Source organism: Beta vulgaris, chromosome 5, assembly GCF_026745355.1.
Source record: "Beta vulgaris subsp. vulgaris cultivar EL10 chromosome 5, EL10.2, whole genome shotgun sequence".
In the NCBI taxonomy this organism is placed as follows: Eukaryota; Viridiplantae; Streptophyta; class Magnoliopsida; order Caryophyllales; family Amaranthaceae; genus Beta; species Beta vulgaris.
In genome coordinates, this window is record NC_079206.1 from 14,254,050 (window position 1) to 14,276,401 (window position 22,352).

The 22,352-nt window shown below is 35.7% G+C and overlaps 1 protein-coding gene across 1 annotated transcript; it reads left to right on the forward strand.

The window, feature by feature from the left end:
- The first annotated feature begins 13,625 nt into the window (after positions 1 to 13,625).
- LOC104892896 (probable purine permease 11) lies at positions 13,626 to 22,352 on the forward strand. The gene is made up of 2 exons (XM_010678920.4): positions 13,626 to 13,982; positions 20,800 to 22,352. Exons 1-2 carry the CDS (start codon positions 13,922 to 13,924, stop codon positions 21,927 to 21,929), a joined length of 1,191 nt encoding a protein of 396 aa, XP_010677222.2. The 5' UTR covers positions 13,626 to 13,921; the 3' UTR covers positions 21,930 to 22,352.

Genomic DNA, 22,352 nt, shown 5'->3' on the forward strand with positions numbered 1-22,352 from the left:
TAATAATTAAACACAACATTCATTATAATGCATCAATCATTATTAAAGTACACATACACTCACATATTCAAATCACACACGTATACAACAAGCTAAGATAGTCACATGTTCAATTGTATGCATGCAGTCAAAGGTCCTTATCACTCCAACCTAACCCATCCTTGGACGTCTAATCTCACTAGTGAATATATGCCAACTTTCAATTCTAAGGAAAATCCGGCAGCATTTCCCTACAGTTCTCCAAGTACACAATGTAGATAATTGCTTATCTACATATGTACCCAGAGAACAATGTAGCGAAACGATAAGCCAAGATTTTCCTCAGAATTGAAAAGAAGACACACATTCACCACCTAAGTGAGATCAAACGTCCAAGAACAGTCCCAAACCGGGGACTATTCAAGACTTACCCTAATGAGTAAGTCTTGAACGGGTATCTAGGCATATATGATGATGATTCAAACAACTACTTATATATTTTCATATATATAGCTAAATCACATTGCGTTTTCATACAATCTCATATCAACAATAATAATTATATATACATTATAAAAAATACATATACATTCAATAAATTATCAACTTTGTCTACATGTTAAAGTAGTTACCTCTTAACACCAACGACGAGCAATGAAGAGAAAAGAGATACTTGGAATTTACTTGCCTTCCTTAGCCTCTTCTTCCTACAATTGACAAAACCCACATTGCACATTAACATTTAATTCAATTAACAAAACAAAAGTAACTTAAAAACAAAATTAATCATACCTAATTAACCACTCAAATGGTGGAGAAGAGAAGAAATAAAAGAGAAGAGAAGAGGGTGGTGCGCAAAGGGTGGTGCGCAAGGGTGGCGCAAAGGGGTGGTGGTGCGCGAAATGTGGTGTCGAATTGGGGGTGTGGTGCGCGAAATGTGTGCGCGAAGGGGTGGTGGTGCGCGAAGGGGTGGTGGTCGCGAAGGGGTGTGGTGGCGAAATATTGTGCGCGAAGGGTGGTGGTGCTCGAATTAGGGCAGCAAGTGGTGGTGGTGTGGTGGTGCAACTCGAAGAAGTGAAGAGAGAGAATGAAGGAATATCGCACTTGGGGTAGTAAGAAGTGAAGAGAGAGAATGAAAGTGGGAAAATAATGAAGTAAAGGCGCGCTACATAGCTTGTATCGAAAAAAAAAAATTTGAATGAAGGGCTGCGCTAGTTTCAAAAAGGCGCAGCCCTACACACAGAAGGGCTGCGCCTTTTAGAAAAGCGCAGCCCTTCTGCATGTGAAGGGCTGCGCTTCCTAAAAAGCGCAGCCCTTCATACAAAAAGGCTGCGCTTTTTTTAAAAAGCGCAGCCCTTCATCAATAGGGCTGCGCTTTTTTAAAAAGCGCAGCCCTACTTGCGCAGCCCTTTCGATTTTTTCCCCTAATGTTTATATATTTTGATAGATGCCCTACATTCGGTATAAAAAAAATGGGACCAATCATTCCATCCCAAGTAGGAGACATGCATCCAACGGATGTAATATATCCAATGTCTGTGATAGGGCAATTCAAGGATTATCGTGATTTCACTGCAACCCAAATCCAAAATAGGGACAATTCATGCTGGTTTACCAACGAAGATATTAGGGTGGAAAAAGTGGGTAAAACCTTCTTCTTCTATTGCACCAATGAAAATGAAAGGGACAACCTGCTAGCAAAAAGGTATGCATGCTACCAAGGAGGGCTAATTTGTTTTAAATGCTGGTTCTCAAGTGCAGCTATTAGAAGTTTTAATTTTGCTTCATGCCCTTTGTGGGTTAGGGTTGAAGGGATTCCCTTAACTTCAAATAGGGCGCATGTAGCAGGAAGAGCCTTAGAAAATTAGGCCGAATTATCCGGTTTGATGAAGCGTCTTTACGAAGGTCCAAAGGAGTTCATTAGGGCTAAAGTTTACATAGAAATTAATAAACCCCTTATCCCTGACTACTTCTATGAATATGCAAGTAATTACTTCAAGTGGATCGATTTTAGATATGAAGGGGTTTTTATCTTCTGCAAGAAGTGCAGGATCATTGGGCATAAGGCGTCTAGGTGTAGACTATCGCTAGAAGAAGCTCACCTGCAATTTAGGGCTAGAATGGCGGAAGTTTGCCCCTCCAGACAAAACCTGTTTGTAGGTCACCCGCCATCCCCATGTTACTCAAACAAGATTACAGGTCTAAGGAGGATTGAAGTGCTAAGAACTTCTAGAATCGACCTGATTGTTGATCCTTCAGACGAAATCCCATTTGCGGCTAATTTTGTAAGCTCAGCGTCGGAAACGGAGTCATCAAGTTCTGATGATAGTTCGGGTCCAGGCAATGAGGCATGTTCCAGGAAACGGGGCAGGTCACCCTCACCAAGTGATGATGATAGCAGATACCAAAAGAGACCCCTTTGGGCAAGGAGAAATGTTAATCCTCCTCAAGCTCTGCAGATTACGAAAATCAATAGGGGCAAGGGAAGTGTCAGTAAGTTAGGAAACTTCGCCGGTGGAAGAAGAAAACAAAGAAACCACTCTGACGCCATAGAGAAAACTGGGGCAAAGCGAAAGTCAAAAGTTAGCCAAGCTTGGTCAAACGAGAAAAAAGATCCAAGCATGCAGAAAATTGGGTGGAAAAAGGGATTAAAGCCTTTAAGAGCTTCCAAGGTCAGATTTGTTTTACCCTAATTAATAATTGTTGTGGTATAAGATTACTAGAGTCTCCACTCTGCAGTCTAGGCCTAAGTAATTATATCAGCTGGTCACCCTCGCTCCTGGCATTTATTTCTCCAAGCTCTGAGTGGAGAAGAGTAGATGGATACCAACTTCTTTTGCCCAGATCTCCCAAGTACCCTAAACATTTACTAGTTAGGTTGGATAACCAAGTAGAGGGAGTTAAGTCTGCATTAATGGAAGGACCCTCTTATTCCTTTGAACCCCCCCTGCCATTGACGGTTGATTATACCCCCCAGGCATTTCTATCCTTTCTTGCGTAGAGAATGCTTTGAGTTGAATAACTATAGTATAGTGCCTATTTATAACCTCAACAACCAGACTAGTTCTCCCAAAGATCAAAAACCCCCTTTTTTTAGGGATATTTATACCAAAGTGTACTTTAACTCTTTGACCCATCCCTTTCTCTTATCCTCTTTCCTATCTTCAAACTACTTTTCTTCCATTGTCAATTTTCTTCCTATCCCAAAAATGGAAGTCCAACTTGATGAGCTGAACGTGCAATGGATAAGTAGCCATGGGCCTCTTGATATTGACCATTCTAGATTTTACTTTCCCACCAACCCTCTGAATGACCCATTCCTTCCTCCATCAGAAGAAGGGTTCAATCATTTGCCAAGAGGCTGCCTTCTAGACTTTTTTAGAAGCGCTCCTAGGCCAATCCCACAAAACTCATCTTCAGCCCAGAGTGAGGACTCTTCCGACTCTTTCACTTTCCCAAGACTATTTATGGAATCTCCTAAAACTTTACCTGGGAAACCCCCAATCCTGGAGTTGGGGACTGGGCCCTCCTCAAAAGGACATGGCAAAAAAGGCCCAGATTCTCCGCATTCATTTTATAAGATAGGCCAAGGAAAGGAATCTTTGTTTTCTGGGGTCCTAAGCCCAACTCTCCCTTTCTCCCTTGGTTCTGGATGCTTTTCGCATGGGTTTGAAACTGGAAATTCGAGCACTCATAATAATCCTGTCCTTGGGCCAAAAAATGAAATGGGCCGAAAGCATGAGAAAACTCAGGGGGGTTCAGAAAAGTCTTTTTACTCAGCGGATTCTGATCTTAGTTCAGGGGGATCTCCAAGCATGGATATTGATGGGCCTTCAGGCCCTTTGGGGGGGGGGGGAGGGTGGAGGGACCGTTGCATTCTATAAAGGTTAGGAGGCATAAGGTAAGAACCATAAAACAAAAGAAATCTCTCGAAAAAATCCAGAAAGAACGAGCTTTGAGGAACAAGAAAAGAGGAAAAAAGAAGCTGGGGTGGGTTGGAAGCTTTTAGGCAAAACTCAAAATTTCGGATGAAAAGAGATCCCAAGAAGAAGTCCAAGTGGGAGGTCATCTGGAGACTATTGAAGAAGTCATGGATGAAGAGGGTCCAGTGAAGAAAAGATGTAAATTTCAGAAGCTTTATCAAGGAAAGGCGAAATTTAAGTATGGATTAAGTGAGGAGGACATTTTGAAGTCAAGATCAGATGAGGCGGTGTTTCAGAAGGGTGTGGTGGCTGGCCCAATTCAGCCCCCAACAAAATTATGAGAGCAGGTGCTTGGAGCTGTCGGGGTTTAAACTCTACTAACAACCCGACTTTTCCGTTCTTAAACTGGTTTATTAGTAGTTATGCTTTAGACTTTTTATTTTTAGCAGAAACCAAAAGCTCGGTGAAGGAGCTAGAACCTTGTATTGCTAGGCTAGGGTTTAGTGGGTTGGGGGGGGGGGGGCTGTGATTCAATTGGTCTCGCTGGAGGCCTAATTTTGTGCTGGGGTAGCTCTATTACAGTCAAAATCTTGTTTGTCTCCCAAAACTATGTATGCTGTGAAATAGTGGATGAAAAGAATGTAGTTTTTTATTTGGTGTGTGTCTATAGTGCGCCCATGCTCGAAAACAGACAGGAAGTTTGGAACACACTAAAGGCTTTTATTTGGTCTCACCCAGGAAAATACTTGCTATTGGGTGACTTTAATCAGGTTGAACTTGATCACCTAAAACTGGGTGTGAATGAAGACTTTAAGGGAGGAATTGAATTTACTTCATGGAAATTAGACTGCTTAATCTTTGATCTCCCCTACCATGGAGTTTAGTTTACATGGACAAATAATGGGATAGGAAGCCAAGCTATTTTTGAACAACTAGGTAGAGCCTATTGCAATGATCCCTGGAAATTAGCCTTCCCCAATGCCTTTGTAGTTAACTTTCCAATCTTCATCTCGGACCATGGACCAATTCTATTGGATTGCTACCCATCTAAGGAAAAGAGAAAAAGACCCTATAAGTTAGAAGCTTAGTGCCTTGACTTTGAGGAAGTTGAACACCTTTTTACTACTTCCTGGGCTTCTACTTGTCTGGGGTCAGCCTTGTTCAAAGTCCAACGTAAACTTGCAATCTCTAATAATAAGTGCAAAACTTGGTGCCTCAATTTCAAGGCAAAAAACAAAATACAATGGGACCAAATTAACCATGACCTGGTTGAGGCCCAATATAATTTAGGAAGTGACCCTACCTCCCTTCTCTGGGCCGAAAAAAAAAGAGTTCTTGGCTTCTACTGATATCAAATTAGAATATTAGAAACAGAGAGCAAGGACAAAATGGGATGGGCTTGGAAATCAGCCCACGAGTTTTTTCTACAAGTGTTCAAAGGCAAGGCAAGGAAAAAATGAAATCCGGGCCATAAAAAATAGGGATGGGGATTGGATTACGGAGCCAGGGGCAGTAAAGGAGGAATTTTTTATGTTTTTCAAGGACCTTTTTAAAGGAAGTGAAAACATGGAATGTACTGAAGAGGATCTTAGGAATTGGGCTGGGCCTATGAACCGTCTGAATGATACCCAAGTAAACGCGCTTCTACAACCTTTCTCACAAAATGAAGTTAAAGAGGCCATGTTTAGTATGAAACCTAATAAGTCTCCAACCCCTGATGGTATTCCCCCAGTTGCTCTTCAAAAATTATGGCATATAGTAGGAGATGAGATTGGGCAAGCAACAAGAAATTTCCTAGAAGGGGGTTATATGCTAAAAGAAACAAACAAAACCTTCATTGGCCTTATACCCAAGGTGGACAGACCTGAGGAAGTGAGCCAATTTAGGCCAATTAGTTTGTGCAACACAACTTACAAACTCATTTCTAAATGCATGGTCAGAAGGTTGCAACCCTACTACCTCATAGGTGAAAACCAGAATGCTTTTGTTCCGGGACGATCGATAAATGACAAGTGCATTATTGCTCATGAAATGCTAAACACTGTTAAAAAAAGGAAGAAAGGTGGCCTTTATTCTATGATCCTAAATCTTGATTTGAACAAAGCCTATGATAGAATAAAGTGGAGATTTGTTAAAGAAGTGCTCAAAGTTGTGGGGTTGCCTAATCTTTGGATTCATCTTATTATGGAATGCATCACCTCAGTCTCTTACTCGGTGCTTGTCAATGGAGAACTGGTCGGGCTAATCAAACCAAAAGCGGGGCTAAGGCAAGGGGATCCGTTGTCACCATACATCTTCATTCTCGATCTGCATGGAAGTACTTTCAAGGAAACTAATACATCAACAAAATCAGGGACTTGTCCAGTAGTCTCGCACCTTTTCTTCGTGAATGATGCCCTTTTTTCCATAAAAGGAATGATGGAAAATGTGGGAAACCTAAGGAAAACGTTGGATAAATTTTGTGAAATGTCAGGGGAAATGATTAACATTCAGAAATCATACACGGTCTTCAGTAGGAACACTCCAAGGAAGTTTGTGAGACTGTTGAATAAAGGATTTAAAGTTGCAAACAAGGAGAAGCTAGGGAGATATCTTGGGTGCCCAATGGATGTTACAGGTCCTTCTCTGAACATTTTTAAAAACATACCGGAGAAAATATCAAGAACAATCTCTTCCTGGCAATTTACACATTTGAATCAAGCAGGGAAGCTGATACTTATCAATAGTATCCTTACTGCTTTTGCTTCTCACATTATGGCCATGTATTTGATTCTCAAAAAGATCATTTCCTTAGCAACATCAACGTGTTTGAAATTTTGGTGGGGCTCAAATTTGAATAAGAAACCTATTTACTGGAAAAAGAGAAGTCTTCTTGAGGAACATAAACACAAGGGAGGGTTGGGGCTGAGAAATCCGGTGGCAATCAATTCTGCCAATCTTTTCAAACAAGCATGGAGAATCCAAACTAATCAAAGTCTTCTTGTAAGTAAAGTCTTCAGAGCCAAATATTCAGACACATGGTTTGAAAAAAGTAGCAGAGGGAAGGTTCCCCAAGTTAGCTCTTAGGGAGGCAGGAGTATTATGAAAAGCGTGAGGCAAATGTCAAGTGGACTAGGGAAAACAATAGGAAACAGAAAGTCGACAGCCATCCTCAATACATTATGGGCGGGAGGGAGGTACCTGCATTTTAAACAAGAGCCTCCATGTCAAGAAGGGACAAGGCCATGGTTAGTGACTTAATTCTAGATAACCACACATGGGATACAAATTTACTAAGAGATTGGTTTGGGGAGGAGGATGTTAAAACCATTAAAACAGTTCACCTTGTTTCAAGTGATAGGAAGATGAGTTCAGTTGGGAAAAATCGAGTCACAGAGATTACCTTACCAAATCAGGATACTGGTTAATTAGGGGAGAAGAAAGTGAGAAAGTTGAGATATCAAAATTCAGGAAGCAAAAATTCTGGCCAAAATGGAAGATCTTCTATTGGAAGCTAGCTAATAGTGCCCTTACCACCGGAGTAGATCTTAGAAATAGGAAAATTCTAAGCGAGATCCCTTGTCCTTTCTGTGGGAAGGAGGAGGAGTCGGATACTCACTTATTCAAGGAATGTGAAGTTACCAAGAGAATTTGGAAAAGCTCAAGTCTGGGGATAAATTTTGAAAACATAGTGAATATCGACATATCCCAATGGACAAGAAATTGGCTTTGGTTTCTTATGCAGGAAAAGCAAAATATAGAAGGGCAAGCAGTAGAATTCTTAGGAATATTATGGAGTATTTGGCTACTAAGAAACAAAAGTACCTTTAACACGAGTTATCACTTCAGGCCTTTAGATACTTTTGGGATTGTTAGGCACTGGCAAAGAAGAAGGCAAGCATGCTCAAACAACTTGCTTATGAACGAAAGGCCGCAGAAAGCCACAATGGGAGATATGCGAGGGAAGACTTCTTGGGAGAAAAGCTGGTCTCCTGGTGTTCATCATAGTACATTGATTGTGGATGGTACTTGGAAGGAAAACAAGAGCTTGCTTCATGACCCGGGCGATGCTGCGTATAGCTGGGTACTTAGGGAAAGAAGTATATAAACAACCTCAAGAGGGAAAGGAATTAAGGCAAGTTCATCAGTGCAAGCGGAGGCCTATGCTCTCCTCTTTGGCATTAAGGAATGTAGCTCGAGAAACATAAAGAAGCTGGAAGTTTGGTCGGATGCTAAAATAGTGGTGGAAGGTTTACAGGATGATGCAAAGACAATATCCTCAATAAGAAACATAATATTTGAAATACGGCTATTATTATGTGATTTTGAGTCAGTTTGTATAACCAAAGTAGCAAGAGTAAAAGTTCAAAAAGCCCACTTCCTGGCTAACCAAGCTAGAAAGAGGGAAGTTAGTATGTAACTGCTTATCTTTGTTATTGCCAAAAAAAAAAAAAAATGAACCTACCATTAGTGGTCTTTCACATCAATAGTTATTGCACTAACCTTTTGTTTTCAACCATGATATTCACCGCCCGTAATTATACGTTAAATTTTATTCTTTCTCCCTCCTCTACTTCTTCTTTCTTCATACCTACTACCACACAACCATTAATGTCGCTGCCACCACCAACACCTATAGTCCCGGTGTAACAACCGACAATTCTCTATTTTCCAAAATACATTTTTAATGTAAAGCTTAAAGAATTATGAAAGTATTATCGTCCGTGTGATAACGTATCAACTTATTCAGAGTTTTGTAGCGGAAATAATAATAAATAACTTTGAAAATAAAATTTGGTCAACCAAAAAGTCAACTCTGAAAATCAAACCAACATAAAGTCAAAAATCAACCTCAAAATTAAAAGTCAACTAGAAAATATAAAGTCAACACAAACCCTCGAAATTCCCGAACCCATGATGCATCATCTTCAAACATGTAAACGATGATGCTCTATTGATCTCGAGAGACTGCTCACCATATGGGTCATCACAAGATCAAAAAGACATAGCCATGATTAATACATACACGCAAAGCACATAATCAGCAAAGCTAAGTACTACATATATAGTAAATAACTGTAAAACCTAACATGATACTAATAGATATCAAGCGTGGATAAATAATAATATAATAACATAGCAGACTACTTTTACTAAACTAAACTCCACAGCTAATAAGTTAATTAATTTAGATGGAATAGGTAATGGAAAGAGTTGTCCAAACCAAACTAGTCTTTCAAACTAGAAGACGAAGGACGGGCGCGACTCCGTACCCTACTGATCTTCGATATCGAGGAACCTTTTAGAATAAATATAGGGCACGGTGATCAATTCGGTCCCAAGAAAAGCCATGGGCTACCAGCATGTACTCCAACTCATACTAGTCCAACACTTTAGATGTGCACAAGTCTAAAACTATTCCTATTCACGTTCCACTTTACATGATTAATAATTTATTTCCTTGTTATGAATCACAAGTAGGACAAATAATATAATCATCAAAGAATCATAAACTTCCATTTTTATCTTACGATTAGATAAGGTGCTTATCAACTTAACAATCCAAGATTAAATTCAATATTAAATCCATAACCTTTATTTAATTTATTGAACCAAGTCAACAACCAACCACTTTTCATAGGTGAATAACCAACTTACCAAATAAGACCCCCAATCCTCATAAAGTAATTAAATAATTCAAAGGGAACAACATGATCCAATAACAACATAATTATTAATCCCACATGTGAATTAATAAAATAAAGTTTCAAAAGCTCATATGCTTGCATCAATCATTCATATAAACACAATATAATCATCATAATTAACATGCTTCACACAACGACATAAAACATGTAAATCCAATTGAATATAAATCACATATGAACTAAAAATAGTTCTCTATACATGATACTACATAAATCCCATCCTTAGGACATGATAGTAACCCAACCAACACATAGGTATATACTTACGTTGTGTAGACAAAGTTTAAGACACATAGGTATGATACTACATAAATCCCAGCTTTCTCGTGCTTCTTCCAACGCGATCAAATCTTATTTGCATCTCCAATTGTTAATTTGAAGGCAATACATTATGACTATTGTAAGTTCGGGTATCTTTTTATTACTTCAATTGTAATTGGTTTATGAATTATCGATTCAAGATTTTCAGAGGTAATTATCGATAGACATACATGCACAGATGGTGGCCTATCCTTCGTAGCTTGTATCATCTGATTGATCTTTGGGATTTCATAATTTTCTTTATCACTCATCCAAATTCAAGTTCAAAATAGAGCTACATTTTGAAGAAAAGGCTTTTATAAAAAGTTATTGACTTTGCCTTCCTTATTAGCTTATATGAAAAGCTGTAATTTTTTTATTAACATTGTTTATTTTTCGTTGTTGTTAAACAATCGGAATTTAAGACACTTTTTAAGTTACTCTAACCTAGTATTGTATTTTTTTTTTTTGAAAGGTTAGTATTATAATTAAATAGAAGTAAATAACATGAGAAACATTCCTAAAAAGAAAAAGAAACAACAATCAGTTGCAGCTCACTTCTAGGATATTCTAATGCCTTTCATCCTTCCTCTCTTTTTCTCACCTCTCTACCATTCCATAACTATCTTCCTTCATCATTTGATCTAACTCTCCTCCACTTCCTTTTCTTTCATCTGAAATGGAAAATTTTATATGTATTTTGTGAAAATAGCAATTAATTTTTATCGGATCCATAAATATTTATGTTCTATATCCCGCTAAAGATGTTGAGCGAGATAGTACACAAATTTTGCTTTTCTTTTTGGTGAACAAAGGTAACATAACATAATTCACAAATTTTGCTTGATCTGATTTACATGCAACAATTAGAAAACAGAGTTACATGTATGTTTTCACTCCTTCAATTCAAAACTAAACTCGTTCATAAATTACAACTTCACATCACCAAAAAAATGAAAAAGGAAAGGTTAAAGAAAACAATAAACAAAAAGCTTAATATTCTTAACAGATATTTCCGCAAAAAAGTCAATCTCAATTTTTTTGACTTCGAATTCATCGTTGCTATCTTCCTCTATGTTGGTTGATTCCCCAATTGCTGATGCTGCCATGTTGATGTACCCGTGTTTTTTCATATGGGTTTATCTGTTCGAAGTATTTCTATGCAGGAGTTTTTCTCTCTCCTCTCTATTTCTCACTCCAATTATTCGAATTGTTGTTCATTTGGATGAATTACAGAAAAAATGTTCACTCATGGTACACCCGGGTGTACCATGAGCATGGTACACCCAGGGGTATATTTTTAATAAATTAGATCTTCAGGTGCTCATTTGACACCAAATTTGCTCATATGGGCATTTTGCTCATTTACTCATTTGCTCATTTTGCTCATTTTGTAATAAAAGTGTTTGCTCATTTTCTTAAATGAGTAAAAATGTTTGTTCAGATGCTCATTTGTTCATTTTGCTCATTTGCTCATTCTTTCATTTTGCTCATTTGGAGGAAATAGTCTTGGGTGTACCATGAGCATGGTACACCCAGGTGTACTATAAATATTCTCGAGCTAACATTCGATCATGAAATTGAAAGAATTTGGTATTGAGGGTTTGAGAGGAGGGAGATGCAGTAAAACAAATATTGAGATTTAAAGATATGTGAGTTGTTTCCTTTCATGACAATATTCAATTTGATTTAATTAGGGATTATTTTTTGGAATTAATTTGTTTCCTTAAATATAAATTGCTAGATTTAAGTTTACCTTACACAGCCTAAATCCACATGATTTGCAATCTTTTTAAATCAAATACAGTGACACGTGGCAAGTGAATGAGAGGCTTGGAAAAACTGAGAAGCAATGAGAGGGGATAAACAATATGGGGCTGCCACATAGGATGAAGTTTTCTTGCTTTAATATTATATATGATGATTTTATTACTATATATTAGTGTAGATAATTCCAAACACACCTAATTTATGGGACCATACGTTCAAAATGTCTAATTAGTGAGTCAATTTATGTCGAACAAGTGACGCAAAAGCAAGAATATCTATCCACTTTGAAGCTACTTTGGAGTTTGGAGAAGTATCTATTCTTAGTCCTCATCTGATAAGGAAAGCGGAAGGCAAATTGCAATAATTGTTATTCTGTAGAATTTAAAATTTTATTAAATAGTACTCCTTCCGTCTCATAATATAAGTCATGATTTTGTTTTTACACGGGAATTAAGGTAAATTTTTTGGTAAGGAAAAACCTTGACAAATCAAAGAGAATAAAGGAGATTTCAATTTATCAAGGATAATAATCAATCTCAAAACTTTTTAAATTGGAAGAGATGTTCTAATCATTGAGGTATATATCTTTCAGTCTCCCGCTAGTTATTGATAGATAGTTAGAGGCAAGTATTGTTTGGTCTGAAAACTTTTATGAGATGAATATAACTAAATAGAAATGTGGACACTTTGGTAGATAAGCATGTGAGACAGTGAGAGAAATGGAGGTCAGCCACGAATATTGACTATATAAATCAATCAGAAATGCGATAACATCTTTTGCTATTAATCATCAATGCCATTTTAGACGGTGAGACTGGAGTTTGGACCAAGAAAAGGACGACTATACGTGTTTTCGGGTGCAAAAAATACGATTATACGTTATTGTGCATGATGGGCAGTATTTTCGAAGGAAAGCATGACGCAATATGAAATAAAAGCTTTAACATAATTATGTCTAGGTATGAACCCAAGTACCCAATAACCCAACCTAACCTAAGAGTTCTTTTTTTTTTTTTAAAAAAAAAGGGAATTTCATTAATCGAAGCTCGAAGACATTTATACTAAGTATTAAACAAAAACAAGATATAATCAGACAAGATCAAATCAAATTCGCATTCGAAGAAATCACGATTAACCTTATATAATAATAGAACACATTCCCCTCATATTTGTTAAATCAAACAACTATTGATTGGAAAGTCTATCATACTGACATAGTTTGGGGAAGAATTTTTTTTATTTAATCATATTGACTGCATCCGAATTTCCAAAACCTTTATGTTGATAGTCTTCAACTTTAATCAATAAGAACAATTTCACATAAAATTTTTAAATTTCCACGTGGGAATAGAATGAAGTCAACTCCAAACTCCCATGAAAGGAGAGAAAGAATCCACAAATTGGGTAGAAAACTCTCAAAAAGAGAGAGAATGAAGGATTATTAATAACATAAGCTATTAAAAGTAGAAGAAAAATAGAAGAATTGGGGGCTTATCACTATCGAAGGGATGATGACAGCCCCGGACCAGAAGAAAAGGATTAGGGTTTTTGGAGGAAGAGGAGAGGGGGAAGAGGGGAGAGGGAAGAGGAAGAGACAAATCCAAAAAAATTTGTTTGATGTTTACTAACATGAGAGGTTAGTAGGTAGTGGGTTTGTCGTGCTAGGTTTGGAACCACACGATAACCACAACAAAATGAGCGATCCTGTTAATTCTAGACAAAAAGTTCACAAATTCTTGGACGTAACTGTTACACCATACTTTATAATGTAACAACTTATAAACCATCACTTTTTTTGTAAAAAAACACAACAACCCAAATGACATGAATAAATGATGAAATGACATGATATTCAAGTCATTATTTGTATAATTTATGTCATTATTTTTGAAAAATATATCATTACATATGTTATTCTAAGTTATGATGTAACATATTACATCCAAGTCTCAAGAGGTCCAAAACACACTCAATCTAAATAAACCTGTTTTTTTTTTCCGACGGAAAAAAAACCGTTAAATGTCATATAATTATGAACAAACTCACTCAAAATTGATTCATGGTTTGCACAAAACTTTGAACTGCCCGGAAAAAAACTCCTTATTAATCATTTGAAAAAAGTCCACCAGTACATACTCCAAGTTTCTTATATATTGACTTAATTTCGTGGAGCTATGATAAGCTTTCATTTTCTAAAAACTTCAACTATAAATCGAAATTACTTCCAATAAACATAAATATATACATCTATCTCTGAAATTAATGCACTTTTGCTTTTGGTTTTCTATGGAATCTGCTCAAGAATTGGCGCAACAAAACAGAGGTAAGCCACTCAAATCGCCAATTTATAAGTTAATTTTTAACGGCAGTAGCTACATAGTTTAAAATCATCTTCAATTTGATTCTTTATATGTTCACTTTTTGTTGCAAATTTCATGATTAAGGAATTGAGTTTTATACTCTTTTTCATATTGATGCTTTAATGGAGAAATATGTAGGTGACTCATCACCTTATCACTTCTTATTTATATAAATTAGGACATGGAGTTAGCAATTAAAAGGATATCCTAAACATTTATGTATTTCTGACAGATAAAAAGTTTATATCATCAAGGGTTTGTGTAAGTTTGTTCAATCCATCTACATAATTTATAGTAATATTAAAATGTCTATAAATCAAGTTGTTTTCTCCTAAATTACCTCTCCGAAAAAACACGGGAAATAAAAAAAAATTATAAATTGAAAATTTGGTGAGTTGTTTGGTTGACAATAAAATAGCAAAATGAAATAACTCATTCCTAAGAATTTTGAGTTCCCACTAAATAAAGGAGTTACTTACCTAGGTCTCCCTAGGTAAGTAGAAATTTCCGTGGAAATTTGATTCCCTCGTTGTCAATCAAACAATTTAACCAACTTCTCGTGAATTTGATTAAATAATTGATTTCCTATAAATTGCAACTTCATGGAAACTTTGACTGTCCATGTAAACCAAACGATCACTAAATTAAATAAATGACTAAATTGGATAAATAAGTAGGATTGTATTGGCATTGATTATATATATGCTTCATGCTTGCATTGAAAATTATAATATCTTTTTTGTTATATCATGCTAAATATTTAAGCTATTAATTAGTTTGATCTATACGAGATAAAGCATTCTAAAAAATATTATTGTCAGAAGAAATTTGATATCATAAATAATTAAATATAGCAATATGTGTCTTATAATATGGTCGTCTTCACTAAAAGCTCGTGGGAATATATCCTAGTGGGACGCCTAAAAGTCAAATTTGGTGTGCACATACTTCTCTATAAGGAAATATGAGGAAGCAAAATCTAATTTGAAATATTTATACATAGCAACCAAAAATCTTTGAAAGTCTAATTTTTTTCAATCATGTAAAAAGGTTAGCTAAAGTTCTTTTTTGGTTTTTTTAATGTACAAATAAAAAAAATGGACGTTAATCCTCGACTTTATTTGATCCAAAGGAAAAAAACCATGCAGCTGAAATAACTCACTTAGAACGCCTTTTAAAAGATTACGTGGTACAATTGGATCGAATAAACCCTATAGAACAAAAATTCGGTTTCTTGTGAACCTACAGGTACTGTCTTATTCAATGTTTGTTCAATCACTCTTTTACACGCAAATGCAATGTGGCATTAGGTTCGGCAATAATGGCATCCCCCAATCCTATTGCTTTTTTTTTTTTTTTTACTTATTATCTATGTAAAAACGGTCAGCTAAAATAATTAATTTGAATGAAACTTGACTTTGTAGTTCTTTATCAATGATTGAAAAATGGAAAGAAAAAAGGATTCATATTTCGTTTCTTAATTGAAATGAGCAGGCTAGAATTCGCAATATTCGATGAGATTAGATAGTATGGTACAAAGATTCAATATACTTCCTCCGTTTCATAATACTCGCTACAATTTCCGTAGTAGGAAGTTTCACATTACTTTCTACACTTTCTTTTTGGGCAATAAACTCTCTCTATCTTTTGGGGTGCTGATTTGGATCCTTCTTTGACTGGAAAATAGCTGGGCATCTTATGTTTTCTTTTCCCTTTTTATTTGCTTTGAATATGTAATTTGGGACATTTGTATTCGGCCTTTGGCTGGGGGAAGATAATCTCCTCTTTCTTGGGTGTGATCATATTGTTAGAAATCGGTGTTGTAGTTTGATTAATGCGGAACAGAAAATCAATGAAATAATGAAGGTGAGAAAACTATAAAGATGAACAAACAAATAACAAAAGGATTTACGTGGTTCAGTCAAATTTGACCTACATCCACAGGTGGAGGATTAGAGCTTCTTCACTATAATGGAGAAAATCAGAGAGAATAATACAAGGAGTCCTAAATCTAGAGGCTAAAAGTGTTTCATAAGTTGTGTTAATAATAATGAATACTAAGAGCCCTTTTATAATAATAAGGAACCCGTACAAACCCTAAAAGATAACTTAAAAACGAAAAATATCGGAAAAACGCGTTCAGCGCCCAAAATCGCGCACCGCCTGATTAGGTCGGGCCAAAACCGCCCGATCGGGCCCGGGACAAAACTGCTTCGTCAGTTTTTCGTAAAACAGTCATAACTTTCTCGTTTCTCATCGAAATTGGGCATATGACCTATCGTTGGAAAGCTCTTTGAACAGGCTATCACCTCCAATTTGAATCACATCAAAATCATTTATAGATTGAGAGATATGTGCATTCAAAGTTAGCCTTATGCCATTCACAAGATTTCAAGTCAATTTAACAATCTCCACCTTGACTTGAAACCAATCAAACAAGGTAACTCCACCTTGAACCAAGAAGTGATGCTCAACAACAACAAAAAACACCATAGAACCTCCACCTTAAACAAAATTCCATAAACCTACCCATTGTAGGCTATCCAGAACGGACATCTTCTATAACTTGTGTACCGATGCGTCTTCGAACACAAAATCCGTATACAACACCATCACATGGCCTAGATCGAGAGTATAAAGTCACCAACGCTAGCATGCTTCATCAAATTGACCAAACTCTCTTCAAACACTTCTTCATCTCAACAACAAACTCAAAAGCAATTCTAGAAACTGAATGACAACGATAATTTCTAAATTGCAATAGTACTTAATAATCACAAAAGTACCAAATTTGAGATAAGAAATAGCATAACTAAAACAAAATCTAATGCATAACCAAGATTGTTACTTTATTACAAACTTAAAAACAATCTATCATAGACTCCAAAAAAAAAAAAATCCACACGGTTTCTCGTTTTACCAAGAGATCTCAAAAGGGCACTAAACATAAAGAGATCGTAGAAACCGCAGCCCCAAATCTTGTAATCCTAAAGTGCAAGATCATCATTAGAAACAGCGTTGGCAATATTTGCAGATTGATCCTCATTAGACCTTTCTCCATTTTTCTTCTTTAATTTCCAACACTCAGATTTAATATGACCCTTCACATGACAATAGTTACAGATTTTGCCAGAATTCTTTCCACCATGAGCAACCAAAGCATTTGTGTGAGCAGAACTATTAGATTTATTAACCAATTTATTGTCAATTAAATCTCTCTGAGTTAAGGCCTCCTTAACATCCTGCAAACTCAAATCATCTTTACCATATAATAAAGTATCTCGAAAGTGCTCATAAGAATGTGGTAAAGAACACAACAACCTAATAGCCATATCCTCATCATCGATCTCAACATCGATGTTTTGCAAATCCATAATTATAGAGAAGAATACATCTAAATGAGAATCAAGCGGTTTACCTTCTACTAGACGAAGATCATGAAGTTTAGATTTTAGTAGTAGACGGTTGGTCACGGACTTTGTCATATAGAGTGACTCCAACTTCAACCACAAACCCGCAGCAGTTGTCTCTTTGGCAACCTCTCTCAAAACTTCATTAGAAAGACTTAAATGAATCGCTGAGAGTGCCTTCAAATCTATCTCCTCCCACTTCTCATCCGTCATACCCGAAGGCTTTTTGGATGCACCTTCTAGAGCCTTGTGACAACCACTTTGAACCAGGATGGCTTTCATCTTTAATTGCCATAGGCCAAAATTTACTTGCCTATCAAATTTCTCAATATCGAATTTCATTGACATGATAAAAAAAAATCAAACTTGTTCTATAAACACCTAAGATCTTAAACAACCAGGCTCTGATACCAATTTGTTAGGAAATCGGTGTTGTAGTTTGATTAATGCGGAACAGAAAATCAATGAAATAATGAAGGTGAGAAAATTATAAAGATGAACAAACAAATAACACAAGGATTTACGTGGTTCAGTCAAATTTGACCTACATCCACAGGTGGGGGATTAGAGCTTCTTCACTATAATGGAGAAAATCAGAGAGAATAATACAAGGAGTCCTAAATCTAGAGGCTAAAAGTGTTTCATAAGTTGTGTTAATAATAATGAACACTAAGAGCCCTTTTATAATAATAAGGAACCCGTACAAACCCTAAAAGATAACCTAAAAACGAAAAATATCGGAAAAACGCGTTCAGCGCCCAAAATCGCGCACCGCCCGATTAGGTCGGGCCAAAACCGCCCGATCGGGCCCGGGACAAAACTACTTCGTCAGTTTTTCGTAAAACAGTCATAACTTTCTCGTTCTCATCGAAATTGGGCATATGACCTATCGTTGGAAAGCTCTTTGAACAAGCTACACCTCCAATTGAATCACATCAAAATCATTTATATATTGAGAGATATGTGCATTCAAAGTTAGCCTTATGCCATTCACAAGATTTCAAGTCATATTTAACACATATCACTATAAAAGTTTCTTCCTACTGAGGAGGAATACCTGGGTTTGAGTAGAGTTTATCTCTCCTCCCTTTATTTACATAATAATAAATTTCAAATTATCAAAAAAAAAATGATTAGAGGAATTCTTTTTTTAGGGGTAATTAGAGAAATTCTCAAATCTATATTAATAATTATAGCAATTAAGATAATATTTATAGTAATTATGGGTCATTGCACCATGCTCATGGTAAAGTCAAGACTTTTGTTTACTTATTTTATTCATTTCTAATTGCTTCTACTCATTTGAGAAAATAAGCAACACTTTTACACAAATAAGCGAATTTTTTTCTCATATTCTCAAATGAGCATAAAGGTTTGCTCATATTTAAACGGCAATATATATTTCAATTGTGAAAATAAGTTCACCATGATGAACACCAAAACTTCAATACCTGTTTTTGGTATTGATGAAGCCCAACTTTATTATGAAATCACATTTTACTGTTTATAAATTTGATTGACCATGTTGAGAGAAAAACTATGAAAGAGAGAGAAATTTAGAGGTGAAAAACAATGAACGAGAGATAAATTTTGAGATAAGAGAAACAATAATAGAGGTAAGAGAATATAAAACTAATGTTGTTCTTAAATCATCTCTTGCATATAATGGAAATTCTAATGTTGATTCTCAAATCTAAAATTGATTCCCCATTGATGAAATTCGAAACTCCAATATTTATTTTTGCCATTCATTTAATTTCAATGAAGATTGCTAATTTAAAGTAGAGAGATAAATAATGTAGAAGAAAAATTTGGAAGTGAGAAATAATTTAGGACAAACAAATTTGGAGGTGATAAACAATGAAGGAGAAACAAATTCGAAGATAAGAGAAACAATAAAGGAGAAGAGAATTGGAGGTAAGAGAAACAATGGATAGGAAGAGAAGAAAAGAAAAAAGTGATTAGAAATGTCTAAAATTTTGTTCATTTAAAGAGATAATTACAAAAGTACCCGTAAGCGAGGGTGTTAAGATGCATGTAATTTGTAAACATCAAGTAGTTGAATTTGTAATTCTTCATGCCGCATGTCCTCTTCTTGTAGTTGAATTGTCTATTTTCCAATTTTTATAACAAGCAACAATTTCTCCCCTGTTTTCAAACGGCGCTATTTTGTATCTCAAATGTAGATCATTATGCATCCTTTAGATTCCCCAGAAAACAATAAACATGTTTTTCTCAAAAATTGGTCAATCTTCAATCTTTACATAATCGGTGCATTTCGAGATAGTAAACAATCTAAAAGAGACACAATTTACTTACGTTTTGGATAATATCATTTATGGTTTTTCTAACCTATGCACCAAATGTGTAGTTTTAACTATTTGTTTTTCGTAGTATTCAACAAAATTGACAAACATGGCATAATTAATTGAAGAAATTATTCTTATTGTAGAAATTAAATACTCCCTTTGTTTTTTTTTTTTTTATCTTTTTCATTTTTCTGTGCACATCTTTCAATACATATTTTTGAACTTAAATATCTTTCATAATATATTAGTAAAAATTATAACGATTGAATATTAATAATGTACTAATTGAGACGAATCAAACAAGATCCCACATGACTATATTTTTTTTTCTTATAAATCGAAAAAAATTGATAAGATTCTCTTTATGTATGAATAGTGTCAAGATTTTTAAGTGAGAACAATAAAAAAAAAAAACAAGGGAGTATCACTTATGAGATTTATATCACTTATTAGTTATGCCATATATATTAATGTTGTTGAATAAAAGTAAAAGCAAATAGCTAAACCTATACATAAATAGTATAATTTAATCCAATCTCAAAATTGTTGATATCAACCCTCTATACATAAATAGTATAATTTAATCCAATCTCAAAAATGTTGATATCAACCCTCCATCGTTTCAATTTTTTTTGGCATTTTAAAAGTACTTTTACTATATCCGTCGCATAATATAGTGTTTGTTTCTAGTTTAGACGGTCTTCAAGACATACATTGACTCTAGATATCTCCAATTTCTTATTAATAAAAAAATATAAAAAGTTGATATTATAAAACTACATATTGAGGCTAATCTAACAAGCTCTCGCACGAGTATGTTTTCTTGTATATATCAATGAGAATATTTGGTCAAAAATTTTAAAATTTAACCTACCTAAAATGAAACACGCATTACATTATGAGATCGAGAGAGTAATACATATGGTGCTACCCGCCACAATTATAAATATTCGTCCTCAATACTATTCTTAATTCTTTTACTCCTTTATGTTGTTATTAGTTTATTTTTCCACTTTCGACAAAGGGGTAAGCTTAAGTTTTAGTAATGTTATTTTTTGTAGGCAAAGATGATCATGATTCAAGATCAGGGGAGGACAATTCCATAGCCAACCATAACAATAGCAACAATAAAAGGAACAACATTTGCAATTTTCACATGCCAAAGCTCAAGCATTATAGCAAATGGTTTCGAATCACATCTTACATTATCTTCCTCCTCGTCGGCCAAACAACCGCAACTCTCTTAGGAAGACTTTACTTTGACAAAGGTGGAAACAGCAAATGGATGGCTACCTTTGTGCAATCTGCTGGCTTCCCCATCCTCATTCCCCTTAAATTCTTCTTCTCCTCCTCAGCAGCCAGTATTCGTCCTTCGCTCGCTCGACTCGCCTCCCTATACTTGGCTTTCGGCCTCCTCTTAACCGGAGATAACTTGATGTACTCTTATGGACTACTATACCTCCCAGTCTCTACATACTCCTTGTTATGTGCCTCCCAATTAGCCTTTAACGCGGTCACTTCCTTCTTCATTAACAAGCAAAAATTCACTGCCCTTGTGCTTAACTCGCTCGTGATCCTCACTATCGCGATGTGCCTATTAGCCATCAATGCTAGTAATGATGGTAACACGAGCAATGATATCGCGAGGGGTAAGTATGTCATAGGGTTTTTATGTACCCTTGGTGCATCCGCGACATATTCTTTGTATTTGTCTTTGACACAATATTCGTTCGAGAAGGTGATTAAGGATGAATCTTTCAACACCATTGTATGTATGCAACTTTATCCTTCGTTTGTAGCGACTTGTGCTTGTGTTATAGGGCTCTTTGGAAGCGGAGAATGGAAAACATTGAATGAGGAGATGAAGGGTTACAAAATGGGGAGGGTGTCCTATGTGATGACATTAGCTTTCACGGCTATAAGTTGGCAAGTTTCTTCGGTGGGATTGTTGGGGCTAATTTTCGAGGTTTCTTCCTTGTTTTCTAATGTAATTAGCACCGTGAGTTTGCCTGTGGTTCCGGTTTTCGCAGTGGTGTTCTTCCATGATAAGATGAATGGAGTGAAGGTAATCTCTTTGGTGCTTGCAATTTGGGGATTTGTTTCTTATATCTACCAGCATTATTTGGATAATACCAAGGTCATAAAAGAGAAGGGGAAGGACAGTATTGTAGCTGGTTCAGAAATGTGTTGATGGAGGAAAACAAAAGAATATGGGAATGAAATTCTTGGAACTAGCTTGGATTTTTAGGATTTTTGTTTACTTGAAGAACTGCCTCAAGCAAGCAAGTATAACTTCAGATCAGTAAGCTTTATCTTGAATGCAATAATTTCAGATTTGTATGTCTAAAAAAGCTAACAATAACAACAATAAATTGTAAATCCCACGAATTAGAAATTGTTGATTCCAAATATAGGGCAAACTGCCAAGAAATTGTCATATGGGGTCGTCTACAAAAACCCTCGGCCTCCGTGTATCTATATCAGTTATCATACATTCTTGGGTGTAATTGTCACACTATAATATATGATGTAATAACGTACAATTTACCGTTTCTTTTGTAAAAAAATTCAAATGACATGAAATAAATGACAAAATAACATGAGATTTAGGTCG